Source organism: Amphibalanus amphitrite, unplaced genomic scaffold (assembly GCF_019059575.1).
Source record: "Amphibalanus amphitrite isolate SeventyFive unplaced genomic scaffold, NRLGWU_Aamphi_draft 000018F_arrow, whole genome shotgun sequence".
In the NCBI taxonomy this organism is placed as follows: Eukaryota; Metazoa; Arthropoda; class Thecostraca; order Balanomorpha; family Balanidae; genus Amphibalanus; species Amphibalanus amphitrite.
In genome coordinates, this window is record NW_024881514.1 from 1,327,306 (window position 1) to 1,345,118 (window position 17,813).

At 56.9% G+C, this 17,813-nt stretch overlaps 1 protein-coding gene across 2 annotated transcripts in view; it reads left to right on the plus strand.

Moving 5' to 3' along the window:
- LOC122388756 (spectrin alpha chain-like) overlaps positions 1-9,898 on the plus strand; it is a 55,613-nt gene extending 45,715 nt beyond the window's left edge. For both annotated transcript variants that reach the window (XM_043380136.1, XM_043380138.1), the window contains exons 35-36: positions 3,115-3,281; positions 9,239-9,898. In XM_043380136.1, coding sequence (XP_043236071.1) covers positions 3,115-3,281; positions 9,239-9,367 — 296 coding nt within the window. In that variant the 3' untranslated portion in view covers positions 9,368-9,898. The remainder of the gene's footprint in view (positions 1-3,114; positions 3,282-9,238) is intronic.
- Positions 9,899-17,813: the final 7,915 nt, after the last annotated feature.

Below are 17,813 nucleotides of genomic sequence, written 5' to 3' on the forward strand. Positions count from 1 at the left end.
GCGCCGGGCGGCAGGGGCTCGCCCCGTCCCCGTCCACTGGCGGTGGGAGGGGTCCGCGCCGCCCTCCACACGGCCTGACCTTCGGACGACGGACGCGTGTCCGTCACCTGTGGATGGTGGTAGGTCGGTCACCGTCCTGTGTGGCGGTGGACAGTTCACCGACTCTGAAGTCCCTCCGGTCCGCGCAGCTCCAACGGAAGTGGTGCTGAACTCTTCGCCTCAGCGGCCTCTCCTGATGACATTTCCGGACCGAGACGGTCCCCGCGCAGAAACTGAATCAGAACAGCGCCCATGTTGGTGATTAGTTGGGCCGTAGGAGTGGGTGATATGGCCGGCTCGGCGGTCGGCGAGAGTGGTCACAGACCGGAGGGGGGGGGGGAGCGGTCCTTCCGGCCGCAGGGTGATACGTCAGTGATCTGTCACGAGTGCTGCCCTGAGGAGACGGAGGGGGACCTCCGAGAGCGCGTGTTGTATGGTGGATGGACGGGGCGGCGCTGTCTGACCCTCCGACAGGTGACCTTTGCTGACCTGCGCTGTCCCGCGGAGTGACGGAGTGTTGAGGTGACCTTTGCTGACCTGGCCGCGCTGCGAACTACTTGGTGGTGCGGTGACCCCTCGCGGTGTTACCGGGCGCTCTTTCCGCGACCTTTGGCGGCCGGCTGCGGGCAGAGGCGCCCCTGACCGACCCCTGCGTGGCCATCAATTACGGGACGCGGCTGACGGCGCGACATTGACTCCGATCGAGGACCCGCCGACCGGCCGGGTCGCCGGGTGGACTGTCTGTCGGCGCCCGGTGGCGGCCCGGAGTCGAAAACCGGCGCCGAATTTACAGCCGATTCCATCCACAGCCAGACGGACAAACTGCCAGCTGGAGTAGCACTGCCAGTTGACACTCCGGATCGGGGTGTTTCCTCAAACGCCATGGCTGGATCGTGTGGGAGATATCAACAGAAAAGTTCAAGAATCATTCAGATGTTGATTTTGCTTGGCAATGAAGAATATCATACTGATGAACTCAAATCACCGTTCCCCACGCCTTAGTGTGTCCGCGGGTGATCCTTTGCCGCAAGTGAAGACATCCTGTGGCGTTTCCTTAGGTCGGCAGTGCCATCAGCCGACAACGACCTACCAAATGGTCCGCCGTCGGCGCGGTGTGAACTGCCCTTTAGGTGGTCGATGGAACGCCGCTGCCGACACAGAAGGCCCGGCGGCCTACAAAAAAGACGCGCTCAATCTTGAGTCTTACGTCAGTCGCTGAAGATTCGACGACCGAGGGCTGAATGGGAACTTGGATGGCATTCAATACCCGTCCCAACTTTAAAACAGTGGTAATGGAATAACTTAACTCAATGTAACTTTGATTAAGTCTTATCTGCCTTTCGTCGCGCGTAATGATTTACGGCGAGACGCGAGTGAAAATCGGTTTTTCTTCGCAGCTGGTTCGCGCGAACTCCCATCCTGTAGCAATGCTACAACTCAATTGTTCAATCAGGATTGCGTAACCGCCTAGTGTTACTCAGTGCTGAAGTCCTCTAAGTCCGACTTTTGATGATTCAGACTTAACAACTTGGCCATTGATTCTCCCAGGCCGCGGACCCCGCTGAATTTCCCTGGGGCGCCCGTCTGGCCGTCCGTACCCACACTGCTGACCTGTGAACCGGTGGGGGGCGCCGAGTGGCCGGTACGATCCGGGCTGCGGCCCTTCGGTCCGACCAGCGCTGCGAGGCCTCCTGAGCTGGCCATCCCTCAGCGCCGCAGTCCGGGCGACCCCCTCCGCCGCCGGCCGCCCGCTTCAATCTCTGAGGGTGATCCGCCGCCGCGCCCACGGTGTATCACCCGCGCCACAGATGTGTCAGCGGCGCTACGGCGCCACAAACGCCGCTCGCAGCCTTGCAGTGCGCCACAGCCGCCGTTCGCTGGATTGCTGTCATCCGCGCTCAGTGCTTCCGGATGGCGTGAGTGCCTTGCGAATGCCACCTTCGTGCCGCGAATGTCACAAGTGCGCCGTAACGAGGCGAGGAGAGCACTGGCTGGCGGCTGGAGTGTCGTTATGGGCCGAACGGCCGAACTGGGACGAACGGCACTAGACCGACCGAGTCTGGCGTTCAGGGTCGGTGGTTGGGCCGATTGGGGTCGGTGGTCGGGCCCGTCTGGGTCGTTGGTCGGGCCCGTCTGGGTCGGTGGTCGGCCTAACTAGTCGATACCTGATCCTGACCGCCGCCTGTGGGGCACTAAGTGACGTGCTTAGAGCCTGATCACGGGCATTGCCGAGTAGTCTGGCGTGGTTGGAAACGGATCTATTGCGCCACTGGCATCAGCGATTCTATTAGCTGCATTGACACCGCTACCTTGAATCGACTGCAGTTACGTGGGGGTTGTATTGGCTGGTGCATTAGTGGGATAGCGGTCTCGCTAAGATGTCAGCTTATTTTAGCTGTGCCGAGTGAACGATGGCTTTTACTGGGTAGGCTGAACTCCCGTGGGACGCTCCGGCTAGACTGGCGCTATTTCTGCTCCGGATAATCTCCGGAAGCATAGTAGATGAATCGACCAGGACTCTGCTGTTAGTGCTTTGATGTGCGGCTTTGCCCTGTACAGCTGCTGGGCCTTATCGGTGGGACTGGCTCCGTGCAGAGCTCAGAGGCCGGTCCGCTGTCGGCCGTATCGGTTCAGAGGGAGCGCGTGCTTTGTGTTGTTTGGGGCGTTTCGGATGATCTCTCCACCCACGTCCACCGCCAGTCGCCAATGTAAGCTCGGCGCCCAGTTCAGTGGAGCGGGCTGTCGAAGGGTACGAACGGGAGGCATGGGAACGCGGAAACTGTTTGATCTGGTCGAAATGCTGTGCCATGGATGCAGTAGAGCTGTCTGTTCGTTAACCATTTCCGGGAGAATAACACTTCCCGTAGCATCTGTTCCGCATCGCTCGAGCTGGACTGCTTGACCACTGACCAGTGGCCATGATGCAGCCACGTGGCCATCTTTTCGACTTGGTTGTCACCTTGCCTTCTATGACTGAAATCCCACTTTCTCAACAATTTGTTTGACCAATGAACCCCGTAGTCCGTACGCTCACTGCACCCTTCTGACATTCCTTTACCGCTGTTTGTGTTGCAGACGTGGTGGACCCGAACCGGGACGGCTTCATCAGCCTGCAGGAGTACATGGCGTTCATGATCAGCAAGGAGACGGAGAATGTGCAGTCTTCGGAGGAGATCGAGCACGCGTTCCGCGCCATCACCAACGGAGAGCGGCCTTACGTGCTCAAGGAGGAGCTCTACACGGTCAGTGGCGTCCGGGGAGAGAGAGAGAGGGGGAGAGAGAGAGAGAGAGAGAGAGAGAGAGAGAGAGAGAGAGAGAGAGAGGGGGGGACGGAGGGAGGGAGGGGAGGTAGAGATCATGTCTGTGTTTGTGAACCGGTGTACAAAGGAGAACAAGTTGGACGTGCGGCCTCTGGTGAGAAGTTTGCGTTGAACGTTCAAATCCGCGTGTTTCTAAGCGCAGTTCGGTAGACTTTGCGTGTCTGTTTACGGCAAGTTTGCTCCCGAGATTTAGCACAGGCCGACCTTTACAAAGGCTGGATGCTAGATGCGGAAAAGGTGGTCACTAATGTGGGAATAAAGTTGGTGTAGGGCAAGTCGGCGCGTGAGCTAGCGTTTCTGTACTAAATGTAGAGTTAGTGGTTGTTTTGGTGTCATCTGCGTGCTGTGCTTTGAGCCTAGTTTGGTCATTTTCCCCTTGTGAGCCAAATGCCTCACAATGTTCCTACGGATGTGTGCCTGACCTATACTATCACCTCGCCAGACCTGAACCGTTTTGTCCTCTGTCCCACTCCTCTGTGTTTCTATCTGTCGTGTGTCATATGGTGCAATCTCTCATCTCATCTTTTTGTCTCCCTTTCCGGCTGTGACCTGCGGTCGCCGGGCGCGTCCTATCCCCCTGTGCGGGTTGTATCTGTGTGGATACGAGCGGGTAGGTCACTGTGTGTGTGTGTGGGGGGGGGGGGGGCGCCAGGTGGTCCCGCAGCTTATTGCGCCCCGTCCGGCCGGCACTGGATATATCTGCGGGCCTGCCGTCTGCGGGCGGTGCGTCCACCGGTCTGTGTGCTGACCGGCCAACCATCTGCTGCTCCGGCCGGCCGGCGGAGCGCGTCTGTGTGCCCGTCTGGCGCCGCCGCCGCGGCCTGTGTCCCGGGGGACACCCGCGAGACGACGTCAGAGAATGTCCGACGGCAGGAGAGCCGAGGAGACTGGGTCAGCCGCTCGGAGGAGCCGCCGGACGACCGGCGGCCGGTGCTCGGCTCTGCGCTCCGCTCCCTCCCTCCGGCTGCCTTTTTACCGCCGCTGCGGGTCATTACGGCGCTCCCCGGAGACGGGACGGACTCTCTCCTGTTGCTGTCGATTTCGGCGCTGTCCCGACGGTGTCCGGCCGTTTTATGTCCCCGCCGGGTAGTTACTCTCTCCAGTTATCGTCGGGTCCGGCCGTGTTCGCTCGGGCCCCGCGTCGCGGCGGACCCGTCGCTGCTCAGCTGGGCGCGTCGCCGCCGTGCTCGTCGTGTATCCTGTGGTCGTTTGTCTGGCTCAGACGCGCCAACCGTTGCCAAGTCAATGTCACGGTCCGCCAAGCTGCGGCCGGCACGGAGGCGTCGTTAGCGCCCGCCCCCGCCCCCGCCCCCGCCCCCGCCCTCTGCGGTGGACGGCTCATCTGCAGGACGCCCACAACCTGGAGCTGCGTAGGCCACGAATAATTGTGTTTCATGTGTAATGTGACCTGAGGGCGGTCTGAGCTAGCTAGGTTCCTGCGGTATGAGACTTTTGAGGCTCAGCTGTGCACTGTCGTTTCTCGATATTTCGTCAGAACTGGGTTCATTGTTTCCGAATTTCAGCTTTCTCTGGCATGTTCATCATCGCACTGCCGTGCCGCTCCAAGTGCGTTGTTTTCGGCCTCAATGGAGGAGCGAACCGTGATCATCCATCAAGGCCTCAATGGCATGCTTAGCTCCGAGCTCCGCCGAGTGCAGCCTCCGGGCTCCGTGGGAGTTTCCCCGGCGCTGTCCTGTCCGGACAGTGTTCCTCCGGTCTCTATCCTTTCCGGGGGAGCTCCTCCGGGCTCTCCGGTCCAGCGGGGTTCCGCCCGGGAAGTCTCCGGCTCTGACGTGTCCGAGCGCTGTTACCGACAGCCACCGGCCTCTGTCCTGTCCGGACAGTGCACTGCTCCCCCAATCCCTGTCCCGCCCGTGCAGTGTCCCCATTCCCTGTCCTGTCCAGTGGCTGTTCCCGGGCGATATGGCGGCCGCCGCCGGCGACAATGGGCCCGAAATCGCCGCCGGAGATTGCACATTAGTTGTTAATCCGGCGCCGCCGTTTGTCCCGTACCAATTGGTGTCGGACGATTAGGCCGCCGCGCCGGCCCGAAACTCGGCCGGCATGATGGCTGGCCGGCGGGCGCCCGACCCCGTGTCGGAGGGCAGACTGCCGGCTGGGGAGGACGTCTGGGGGATAGGAGCTCCTGGTGGGGGAGGGTTTCAGTCAGATGTGTGAGTTGGATTCGTGCTGGAGGATGGTTTTAATGCTTTTGTTGGATGGGTTGTTGATTTTTGGGTTGTTTTTTTTTACGATATTTTGAGCTAGGACTTTGTGCTATTCACGCATGGTCATTAATGACGGTCTTGAATGGACTTTAATGACTCTTAAACAGTTCGCTCCCTCGTTACCATACTCTGCGTCTGATCTTAGTGGATTCGCCTTTGGAGTAAATCCTTTGATTTGGCGCGGCCGTGGCTGCCGTTAAAGCGCTCGTTTGGGAAGAGCTGGCTCGGAATGAGAAGGCAGCCGGCGTCGTGCTCTGTAATGGCGGCCGCTCAGAGGAGGCGTTAATTGTGCCGCGGAGTGTGCGGCTCGGCTGATGACCTGTAAGCCGACTGATCTGGCCCTGATGGGCGCCGCTATCGCGGTCCGGAGCTGAGCTGCGGGCCGGCGCTGGCGTCGTTCTCGGGCCGCGATCGGCGTCTCCGCCTCCCGGGATGGCCGTCCTTCCGGGTCGCGCTGTCACCGGAGCGTGCCCGCCGGCCGCAGAGAGCACGACTGGCCGCCGATCTATTCCGAGGGCGTGCTTGACGCGACCTAGGCTGCGATATCCGTGTAATCCTGACGAATAATAGCGTGCGTCTTGGCGGTGTGCAATATCGGCGGCGGCGGTGCGCGGTACCGGCCGGCCGGGTCACCGGGTGGATCCGGGAGCGGCGGGACGATCCCGGCGGCGCTCTGGGGTCGTGTTTTGCGTGGTGAGTCTGTAATGTGTGTTGTGAGTGCAGGGCCGGCCCTGGGGAGTGGCCGCAGCTGGCGACCGGCCGCGGCCCGCACCTCCTCCGCTGCTCCCGCCGCTCAGAGGTATCGATTCCCCACGGTCGGAGACTGGTGGGGCGGCCAGGGGTGGCGCGGGAGGTCAGGTCAGCCCCGAGAGCAGCTGACACGACCTGGGTCGAAACTTTGGGTCACGCCGGCCTCCTGACCTACCTCATCCCTCACACAGTGACTGGCCATCGGGCTCAATGATACGAGAAAGTTGTAGAAGAGAAATCAAGCTTGAAGTCAGATGTCAGATGTTGGCGCACGAACGATTAGCTAAAAGACGACTAGTTAGATCCAGATCACTGTGTCGGTTTGGCGCAAACTCTACCTACTGATTGGCGAACTGATGTACTGTTCGAAGCCCTATGCTCTGAGGAGAGCCGACTCTCGCCGTATTACGAGGCGGATGCCTCCGCCGCGCCCGGTCCCCGCTTGTTTACACCGGTTTTCCGGCCCGGGTGGCGGCCGGGGCTGCGCACTCATGCGAGACCTCATCATATCTGCGCGCCGCGCGCCTCGTTTATTGCAATTTGAACAGCTCATTACATTGGCAATGTGCGCCGAAATCCCATTTGCGTGCGATGGCGGAAAGCTAGGCGGATGACGCGCGTGCATTCATCTGGCGTTCGAGATATATCGTTGGACCCGCATCAGATGTCTCACATGGCTGTAATTACTACTCCGGTTTTGGATTATTAGATTTGGTGCTGTAACTAAAGCAAAAAAGGTGTAAGTAATCAGAACCTGGTAATGGAATTTACCAGATTGTCCTGCTACCTAGCTCCCTCCCTACCTGATGTTACATAATTGAGAGAGGGAGAAAAAAAAACACGGGAGTGGCGTGAGCGTAGCATTACCTGGTCTCAGAGGCATACCCTTATGGATAGCCGGTCAAAAGCTCGGGCCGACCTCCGGCCAAGTGCCTCTGCTCCCTCGCCCAAGCGCCTCTCGACTGTGCAGTGTGCAGTGTGCAGGACTGCGCTGTGTCAATAGGCGGCTGCGGCCGGTGGGGTGGACCTCCTCAGTAGTGTCGCTTTTCGTCCTCGACGCTGTGGGTCTGCCGGGCCGTAAACAGGCGCTAATGGAGACGCGGCCCGGCCGGAACAAGTGTGGACGGCCGGCCCGCCGTGTTTGTCCGCCAGTGTGGCGAGTGTTGGAGACGGTGGACGGCTGCCACCAGGACTGACGGGTTTCCGGCGGTCCGCCGGCAGCTCTGCGGGTTTTGGTTGACATCGGCTGGATGAGAAGAGGCCGGAGGTATCAGTTGGGGGGACCAGACCTTGCAATTCTGTTACTGCTGCCTCCACGACAACGCTTGTCGCCCCGTTACCTTTTTCTCCGTCTGACCTCCGGCTGCCACCTCCCCGACGGTCGTCGGTCTCAGTCGGTCAGTGTCGCCGTCTGCTATCTGCTCCTGTCGCCGCCTGCGTCGCCGTCCATCAGCCGTGCCGCGGCACCAGAGCGGCAGAGCGCACCGCCGACCGGTCCCGGCGACACGGCGTATCGGGCGGACTGCACGACCGCGCCTTATCCCGGTCTCCTCGGTCCGTTCTCCTCTCCTGCAGCGGGGTCGGTCGGCGTGCCCCGGCCGCCACCCGGGGCAGCGTCCCGTCTGGATTGGTATTGGAGGGTGATTGTCCCGCAGCCCGGCGATCGGCAGTCGGAAGGCGAGCCGGTGCCGACGTCAGGTGCGCCAAAGCGCCGCGGCTGCAGCGGGGGCTTTCAGATGAAGCAGGGCGTGGTAGCTCTGACCTGCGCCTGCTGCAGGAGCTATGACCAGCGAGAAATGACGTGAGGTTTATCTCATTTGTGCTTTTTGAAGGAAGTTGGACATTTTGCACGGTAGCAAGGTCTCTAATTACGAAAGAATCTGGCGTAGTACGCTGGAGAGCTATGCTTCTGTATGTCTAATTAGGCCCACAACTTCGTAATTTAGTGCAACCGGAGCCGGGATTTGGCTGGATTAGTGCGGTGCGGGACTTGGAGTGGCTGTTTTCCGACGTTTGGCCTCTCCAAGGCGTGTTCTCGGTTGCTGTGCAGAGTCTGAATCGTGTGGTAGAATCTCCGCCGGGCCCGCGGAGCCCGGCAGCGGTGGAGTGGCGCCGTCATTCGCCGCCCGCCGCCCTCCGCCGCTCCCGTCCGCCCGCCGCTTGTCAGCGCTCGACCCGCTCGTATCGCTTTCACCGACGACGGCAGCGACGTTTCTTTTTCTCTTTTCAATTCAAATCTGGGCTGGAGCGGCGCCCGGCCGTTTTGTGAGCGTCGCGTTCCGGGCGCGCGACTAGGCATCCTTTTCTGGGCGCTCCGGGCGGGGACGACCTGACGAGCGGACTCACGGCTGTCAGCTCCGGAGCGGGGCGTGCCGCTGGGAGATGCCGGTCGGCGCCCCCGGCTGCATAGCTGCGGGGAGGGGAGAGGAGAGTAGAGGAGAGAGAGAGAGAGAGAGAGAGAGAGAGAGAGAGAGAGAGAGAGAGAGAGAGAGAGAGAGAGAGAGAGAGAGAGACCGGATTTGTGTCTGGGCGGGAGCGGCGCTGGTTCCGGCCGGTCGCCCATTGCTTTCTTTGCGCGGTCGGCGGCCTCTATTGGGCGTGTGTGTGTGTGTGTCTGTCTGTCTGTGGCCAGTGTTGTGCGGCGGTGACAGCCGGGCGAATCGACCAGCGGCTGGCCGGCCGGCGCGGCGGTGGCAGCCGGCAGCTAATTTGTAATGCATACGGCGCCGTGTGAATGGAGCGGGATCAAGTCGGCTCTCTCGGTCCGTGAAATGGTCTGCAGGGAAAGTGCAGTCGTCCATGCGTGACCGTCCTGTTTCGCCCAGTGTTGGCCGTGTTAGTGGGCGGGCTGGGCTGCCCCGACCATGTCTTTATCTGACTGTTTTTCCTTTGTGTCCGCAGAACCTGAGCAAGGAGATGGCCGACTACTGCGCCGCCAGGATGAAGCCCTACGTCGACCCCAACACGGAGCGACAGATACCAAACGCCTTCGATTACGTCGATTTCACGCGCTCACTGTTCCAGAACTAAGCGGCGCGGCGCCCGCCCGCTCATCCGGGCCGATTTTCACTCTCGCCCGGTATCTAGCGCTTGTTTCGAGTCGCCGTTTTGGCTAGCTATTTGTGTTTATCACTGGATTATAATGATTATTTTATGTTGTAGTGCAGCTTGGCATTCTGGGTGCAGCTTTTGTGGTCTGCCGTCGGTCGGCGCGGGCCCGTCGGCCCGGCGGCCGCTGTGTAGAGCGCAGCTGGAGCTATCGGTGTGTGTATCTGGCCGCCTGTCCACCGGCGGCAGCTGCGCCTCCCGGCCCCGGCGGAGACGGTCCGGCCCGGCCTCTGACCGCCGCCGCCGGCTCTCCCTGTAATCGATAGTGTAGGCCGGCCGGCCGCCGCGGCGGCTGTGGGGTGTTGATTGGCCCCGGCCGCGTCCGCGCGCCATTCGCGCCCTATATGACCTGTATACGGCGCTGAATGACGCCCTCCGGCGCCCGCCCCCGCCGCCTGAGTCTCTCCGCGCGCTCTGCTGTCGCTGTCTCTCAATATACGCCGGTACGCGGCAGCTGTGTGTCTCTGTGCTCGGGCCGATCGCCGCCGGCCGGCGGTGGCGATAGTGAGCGGGGTCCCCCGGGAGCCGCCAGGAGGGCGTCTGTCGTCTGATACTGGCGACGGCGGCCGTCCCGAGGGGCGAGCGGCAGCCACCGCCCCACATGGTGTCACACACTCACCAGTCACCGCCGCTGTCTCCGGCACCACGACCGGCGGCGGCGGCGACAACGCTTACGGCCGATTTCGCCGTCACGCGGGATGACACACCACTGCAATCAGCCCCATCGGCTCCGGCGCGGCCGCCGGTGCTTTCTCCCGGTTAGCGGCGGTGACGAGCGGGCTGCCCGGGCGCCCGCCGCTGGCCGACGCTCTGTTCGGCTCTCATTCGTCGGGCAAATGCTGACTGATATGGTGGGGAATGAGCGATGGTTTCCGTGTGTGATAAATGGCGGCAGGGTGCGCGGGTGGGTGGGGTTCCTTCCATGCAGTGGCTCTGCGGCAGGTCGAGCAGATCAGAATGCGATGGGGTTATTGAATTTGCTCGACTGATCGGCTAGCGATACGAGTTATTGCTTACATCAGGTGATATTTCATTACTTGTTTTCAGGCTTGATATGAAAACATTCTGGGATTTTTCATCGATAGTCAGCTACATGCCACTTGATGTTGCAGCCCATAATTCAATTCAACAGAGAACGCAAAAATTGCGACACGATGCGCACATCCAAATTGACAAGGACACCTTTGATAATATCGGTTCTCTTTTCGATACGATTCTATTGAATCGACTAAGCCATCGAGGCTTGGTCGATCATACTTTTACGCACCTGACTTTAGTCCCATACGCCCGGGCGAATCTTTCTGTGTATTTCGCGTCGCGAACAAATGGCTCTCTGTGGGCGGTTTTCTGTGCGTCAGGTGGCGGTCGAATCAGCCCGTCGATCACTGGGTGGGTCGAGGAGGCCTCTGAGCTCAGCTCACCCACGGGGAACATTCAGCGGTGTAACTTTCTATATGTATGGGGGTGCAGGTGCACCCCCATCCCCTGAAAGTGCACCCCCATCACGTCAAAGTGCACCCCCATAGGCTAAGCGGCGCCCCACACGCCGCCCGACACCGCTAAGCTCTTTAGCAGATGGCGAGGGTAATTTCTCGGCTACATTCCGTCTCGTGACCGGCGTCGTGCTGCTTGCGGGCTTGGGAAGCGTCAAGTCGTATCGTTCCCCAAAAATGGGTGAAAGGGGCACCCCGGCAAGAACCGGACTTTCTCAGCAAAAGTGGAGCGCCCGAGGCAGAAGTGGGGCACCTCCAACGTAGGTTGGGATCGTCAAGCAGAAGACTGGCGCCCCAGCGGAGGATAGGCGCCCCCAATAGGAATGAGGCACCTCAAGCAGAACTTGGGTTCGCCCAGTAGAAGAGCGCCCTCAGTAGAACACGGGCGACCCCAGCAGAAAGGGGCGCCTCACCAGAAGAAGGGCGCCCCAACAGAAGAAGGGCACCCCCGCAGAAAGGGGGCGCCCCACCAGAAGAGAGATGCCTCCAGCAGAAAAGGAGCGCCCTCAGCACAAGGATGGCTCCCCAGCAGAAAGGGGGCGCCCCACCAGAAGAGGGATGTTTCCAGAAGAAGAGAGGCACTCCAATATAAATGGAGCACCTCAAGCAAAAGTTGGGCTCGTCCAGCAGTAGTGGGGCGCCCCCAGCATAAGAGGAGTACCCCGAGCATAAGGGAGCCCCCAGTAGAAAGGGGCGCCACACCAGAAAGGGGCGCCCTACCAGGAGAGGGATGCCTAAAGAAGAGATGCGCCCCAATAAAAAAGGGGCACCTGGAGCAAAAGTTGGGTTCGTCCAGCAACAGTGGGGCTGGGGGCGCCCCCAGCAGAGGTGGGGCGTCCCCAGCGGCTCCGGCGGAAGTGGGGCATCCCCAGCAGAACAGGGGCTCCCCAGCAAAAGCGTAATGTCCCCAACAGACATAGCCGAGCACCTTCAGCAGAAGTTGAGCTGACTGAGCAGAAGAGGGCGCTCTAGCAGAAGAGTGCGCACCCACAGAAGAGGGGCGGTTCCACCAGAAGAGGGGCGCCGCCACCAGAAGACGGGCGCCTCCAGCAGAAGAGGGACAGCCACGCAAAAGAGGGGCGCCGCCCGCAGAAAGGGGCGCATCCAATAAAAATGGGACACGTCAAGCGGCAGTTGGGCTCGCCGAGCACAAGAAGGGCGCACTCAGTAGAAAAGGTCGAGCGACTTAAGCAGAAGTTGGGCTCGCCCGGCAGAAGAGGGACGCCTCTAGCAAAAATAGGGCATAACCGGGAAGGAAATTGTCAGACTCCAGCACTTCCAGCAGAAAAGTGAGACCCCAGCAGAGGAGGAGCGCCCATCAGAAGTAAGTCCCGCCGAGCAGAAGAGGGGTGACCTCAGCAAGAGAGAGGCGACCCCAGCAGTAGAAAGGCGCCCAATAAAAAAGGTGATTCCAGCAAAAGTGGGTGTCACCAGCCGCCGAGCATAAAAAGGGCACCCCGATTCTATAAAAAGTTGGAATAAAAAAGTAAAATGCAATTTCGTTATAAATTCAATTGATTGATATTCGTGCAAACGAATTTAATGTCATTTCGTACCTAATACCCAACTTTGTACCATTTTACTCTAACATTTGGGTGTTAAGTGTTCATACAATTAAAATTGTACATGAAAAAATATTCATTTTATTTCAAAAGTTTTTTGTACCTACAAGTAGAAGCCTTGACATCCGTTTATCGGTGCGCCGGTTAGAGGGCCTTGGGTTAATATAAATGAACTGCAATCCCATTTGCAACATCAGACTGTGTTCAAACTAAATCGGAGGAACACAAAATGGTGATCACTCTTAATCTGAATTTCGAAATATACCAACAAAGCATTTTACCGAAATTGAGAGACAAAGGCGCAAACAATTGGGGCACACGGACCCATGCCCCCCCATTCGAAAGGGGGACCATCTCAAATGGCCCTCAAATTGGCCCCTAATCTTAATACCACCGAAGACTGTCTAAAATGAGCTGAAATGACGATTAATAAGACCAGGAGGGCCCATCTCGGACCCCAGCAGGCCCAAATGAGGTCATACAATGTCCAGCGCAGTCAAGGGGAAGGTAATAGATGTCAAATTTCAACAACTTTCAAAAGGCCCCCAAAGGACCTTCAACTGGCGTCAAAGGCCCCTCAGAAGGCTTTAAAGGGCCCTCAGATGTCATCAAAGGCCCTCAAATGGTATCAAAGGGCACTCAGCCGACATCAAACGGCCTCAGAAGTCCTTGAAGGGCGTCAGAGGGCCCCCAATTGGTGTCAGAGCACCCTCAACTGGCGTCAGAGAGCCCTAAGCTAGCGTCAAATGGCCCTCCGAAGACCTCAAAAGGGCCCTCAGCTGGGGTCAAAGGGCCCTCAGAAGGCCTTGAAGGGCGTCAAAAGACCATGAGATGGAGTCAAACGGCCCTCCGAAGGCCTCAAAGGGCCCTTAGCTGGCGTCAGAAGGCCCCCATCTGGTGTCAGAGGGCTCTCAGATGACGTCGAACGGTCCTCAGCTGGTGTCACACGGCCTTCAGAGGGCCTCAAAGGGCCCTCAACTGGCGTCAAAGGGTCCTTAAAAGGCCTCAAAGGGCCCTCAAATGGCGTCGAAGGGCCCTCAGTAGGCCTCAAAGGGTCCTCAGCTGACATCAAATGGCCCTCAGCTGGCGTCAAATGGCGCTCAGAAGGCCTCAAAGGGCCATCAGCTAGGTCCAAAGTGCCCTCAGCTGACGTCAAACGGCCCTCAGTAGGTCTCAAAGGGCCCTTGGATTTTCGGGCCCTTTGAGGGCTTCTTCGTTGTGACAGTGCTGCTTTGTCGGTGAGGTGCGCGGTCGCCGTGGGTCCCTCGCACGCCGCCGGGACAGCGAGAGGTGGGTGATCGGGGCCGCCGTACGTGCCCTGGTACGGGCTTCCTGAATATCTGTTACGACTGGTACTAGGAAAGTGGGCATGCCGCCTCAAAATTGTGTCTTTGTAGTAGGTATGTGGTATAAAAATGAGAAACAAAACGTTAAATTTCTGGTTTGTCATCTCGCTACGAATCATTGTAATGACTTTTCATGTCGATGTACATTAGTAAATGCGCGAATTGACAAAGGGGGTGCTGCCCCGCTCATACACATCCGGACCAACCCGTGACTAGCCTACGCTTCTAGCCAGGCTGGGTCGGTCGGCCGGCCGGCAGTCAGGCGCTACCCGCGCTGATTTCTGAGGGCCTTGCATCCACGCTTATTAATCGAATATTTTACGTAATTGTTAAGATGTTGATAATTACTCACTGAATCGTATGTGAATGAAACACGCTGCGTAAGCAAAAATGGAACATTAAATGCTTTGAAAATTGAACGGGTACTGAAGTAATTGTTTTATCATGTATCGACAGAAGCTTAGTTTCAAGTCAACCGAAATATAATCGCGTTGGGGAACTTTTTCGGCTGGAGCCTGGGGCCCTTCGGCATGGAGGGCCCCAGTTTGCAGGTCGTGCCCCCCCCCCGTTCAAAAATCCTGTGTGCGCGCCTGTTGAGAGATATGCACCATCTATGCTCCTTGGAAGCGCCCCTACCCTCATTGAAGGTCGCCCCCATCACCAAGTGCACCCCCATCTCAAAAGCAAAAGTTACACCCCTGGGAACATTCATCGGCCGAGGAGCGATGATCCTAGTGGGTAGGAGGAGGGGCGGTGCAGTGTCCTGTTCGCTATAGAAGCAGTAGGGAATGAGAGCTTTCGGATATTGGATCATCGTGAAATACTGAGTGTGAGTACGAAAGAACGACCGGGCAATGAGGCGAACAAATGCAATGGATTCAGTTCTGCCTCAGACTTGACGCCTTGACTTTTATGAACTCGAGCGTAACAATTGGTGACACGTGCATTACCTATAGCACTGCTTTGTAAATATGTTTTTCTCACCGTGTTGAAACACACTGATGTCTGATATTCTCTCTCCGTTCGAATTGGCGCCCGTTGAGTACCTCCTTGGCCCGGGCAGCCGTGTGACAGATGCCACCGGGTACAAGGTGATCGGGCCGCGGTAACGCCGTCATTGATTGGCTAATAAAGTCTGCCGGCCGCCGGTTCAAATCGGTTCGGCGAGCAAATGAAGGGTCGTTTCATGTCGTCTGACTCGCGCTATAATAAAATATGCTCTCGGTATGGCAGGCCCCGTGGTAAATTCGATATGAACGAGGTGCTTCATAAATTTGAGCCTGCAATACGATTTCTTTGCCTGTTGAGTGAGGCCTCAGCCATTTTAAAAGTATTTTATCATTTTCCAAAATATTGTTACCAGGCATTGCCATCGAAATATGGAATGTAGTGTGTTAGTCGATTGCGCTCAAGCTATTAATCGGCCACTTCAACAATTTTAAAATTAGATCATAGAAGCACCGGATGTGAGAAAATGTGTGTGGTGATTCACCCCGAATCGTGCTTACGGTTACGCAACAAAGGTCATCGCTTTGGTGTCTGTTGATCCCAAACGGGATGTTGTATCGCTGAGCCAAGATATGAACAGAGTGGTTGCCCTTTGCCATCTTAGAAAGTGCATCACTTTGAATAACGACTGTTCGCTTCCTATGTTTGTTCGCTTAGAATAGCGATTTGTTTTATCCGAAGTCTTCCTTTATCCGATCATTTGAAGAGCGCCGGGCCGGTGCTCCGAGATTCCGCGCCGGGCCGGGGGGTGTCTGAACACCCCCACCCCTTCTAACTCGGCTCCTGGGCCACGCAGCGACACGCGGTAAGCGGCAATCGAAAGAACGTCCAAAATAAGGACGAAAACACTTCAGTCATTTTTTGGGTCAGGTCAAAGGTCAGGTCACCAGAGGTCACCAAAGGTAAAATGTTGGCTATTTAACATTTTGGAAACTGCCGACGGCTATCTCGGGAACCGATAGAGCTACAGTGCCGCGGAAAAGCGCATTCGATAGCCCTTGTACAGACCTTTCTGGCCAATGTTCTCAGATTTGACCTCAGGTCAACGGTTTAGCCTCCAGAGGGCAAAAACTTCAAAAATAGCCGTTTTTACGAGAAGCGTTTTTTCGGCAATAACTTTTGACTCAAAAGAGCCATGACATTAGTTATGCCAGCATCGTGTTCCTCTCGTCGAGACGCGTCGAATGAACTATAATTTGACCTTGAAAGGTCAACTTGAAAATTTGATCTCAGGTCAAGGTCATGACCCATAGGCGGCGGAACGGGGAAGGCACCGGGGCACCGTGCCCCCCTTTGATTTTGGCATTTTAACATTAGCCCTATGGGCGTTGCATGGAAAGAATGGGACCAAAAGTTCGTGCAAAACAGGCGCTTTTCAATTTTCTCCCATTGAATTACAATGGAGAGGTCGCAAAATTGACCTGACCTAAAGTCACCGATATTAAAATTCCGAGAAATACATTTTATAGATAATGTTGCTCTAATCAATCGCTGAAAGTTTCAAGGCAATCGATCTGTTGGTGTAGCTATGACGAGCATTCTTATTTTTCTGAGTTGAGGTCACTTGGCGTGACCTGGTGACGGTGACTTGACCTAAGGCGACCTGGGCGCCGCCGTTTTTGAGATATCTGCGAAAAACCGCAGGGGGGGGGGGTTCAAACAAACCCCCCCCCCCGCCCGGCGCAGGTTAAGAGCGTGATTCGAATATAATATTCATGTTCCGGCCGATTTCTCAAGGCTCAAGTAGACAATACTTTGCCACTAGCCGGTATCACTGTGTTCATATCCACCGGTTCTAATGTATGTAAGCTTGCCTTATCGCAAAGCGATGCCCTGGGCTTTCTCAGATGAGACCGCTCTTTAGGCTTCCTCAGCGGCAAAACGGAGAGAACACTGACACGGAGCGGGGTAAGGTACCTTTCTAGTGATGGCTCGCTAAGGCTAACTCATTGGTTATTAGTTATCTTTGCCTGATCAAAATGTGAAATGTCTCTTCATCAGCGTTATGAAATGTCTGTTATGGACTTTCATTATCCAACGACAGTACAGTAAACATGCAAGCGAATCAGGCGCTTTAGTTTTGTCTTCCCTTTGTCTTCCCTTTAAATTTTTGTGTAATATCATATTTGCCGAACGACTGCAGCACTAGTTTGCATGGGACACTCTGGGCTGATAAACTGTACCTAAACATACACTTCACACCAGATTTCGGTTTAATTTCGATAAACCGCTTCCATTCTCATTTGCCTGACCTCCCACCTCCATCAAAGCGCAATCAAAACACGATCGTATTTCGCTGCGGTCTGTCGGCTTCCATTTGCAGACAGACGGCCGGTGCGGCCGCTGGACCGAGTCTCGCCGCGGCGGCGGCTGTTTTGTGTATCGGGCCCGGGGCCGGCGCCCTGTGCGACCGCCAGCTGCTGACCGCTGACACGCTGCAGACCATCCTTTGCTGTCCGAGCACCGCGCGCAGATTGCAGAATGTGCTGAAAAATGAAATGCGATACAACATGGCACCTGATGCTCTATGGCCAGCTAGAGGCTACTGAGTTTTCAAGCATGCTACGTTAACTACTTTGCGTTAGGTACTTACCGGGAGTCGGAGCTTACGCACTATTTATGTACGCCAAGCGCGCAGCGCGATTGTGCTGAAAAACAACACATTTTAAATCTCCGTTCTACTCGTGATAGACATGTATGTGAAGCACCGACAAATATGACACTCGCAGTCCGCAGATAAAAAGTCCTCCTTAGTTGGAACAAGGGTCAGTCCGCAGTCGCCATTCAAAGTTCTCGCCCGTTCATTTTTTTTTTTTTATTCTTTGATAACATCTTCCTTCAGATCGCGTAGACGGAGACGTTGATTGCTGACATACCGTAAAGTGGGGCTATTTGAAACGGATTTTACAGTTTTTGGCCTCTCCCTTTAAGACGGTTCATATTTCTTATAGCATGTAAA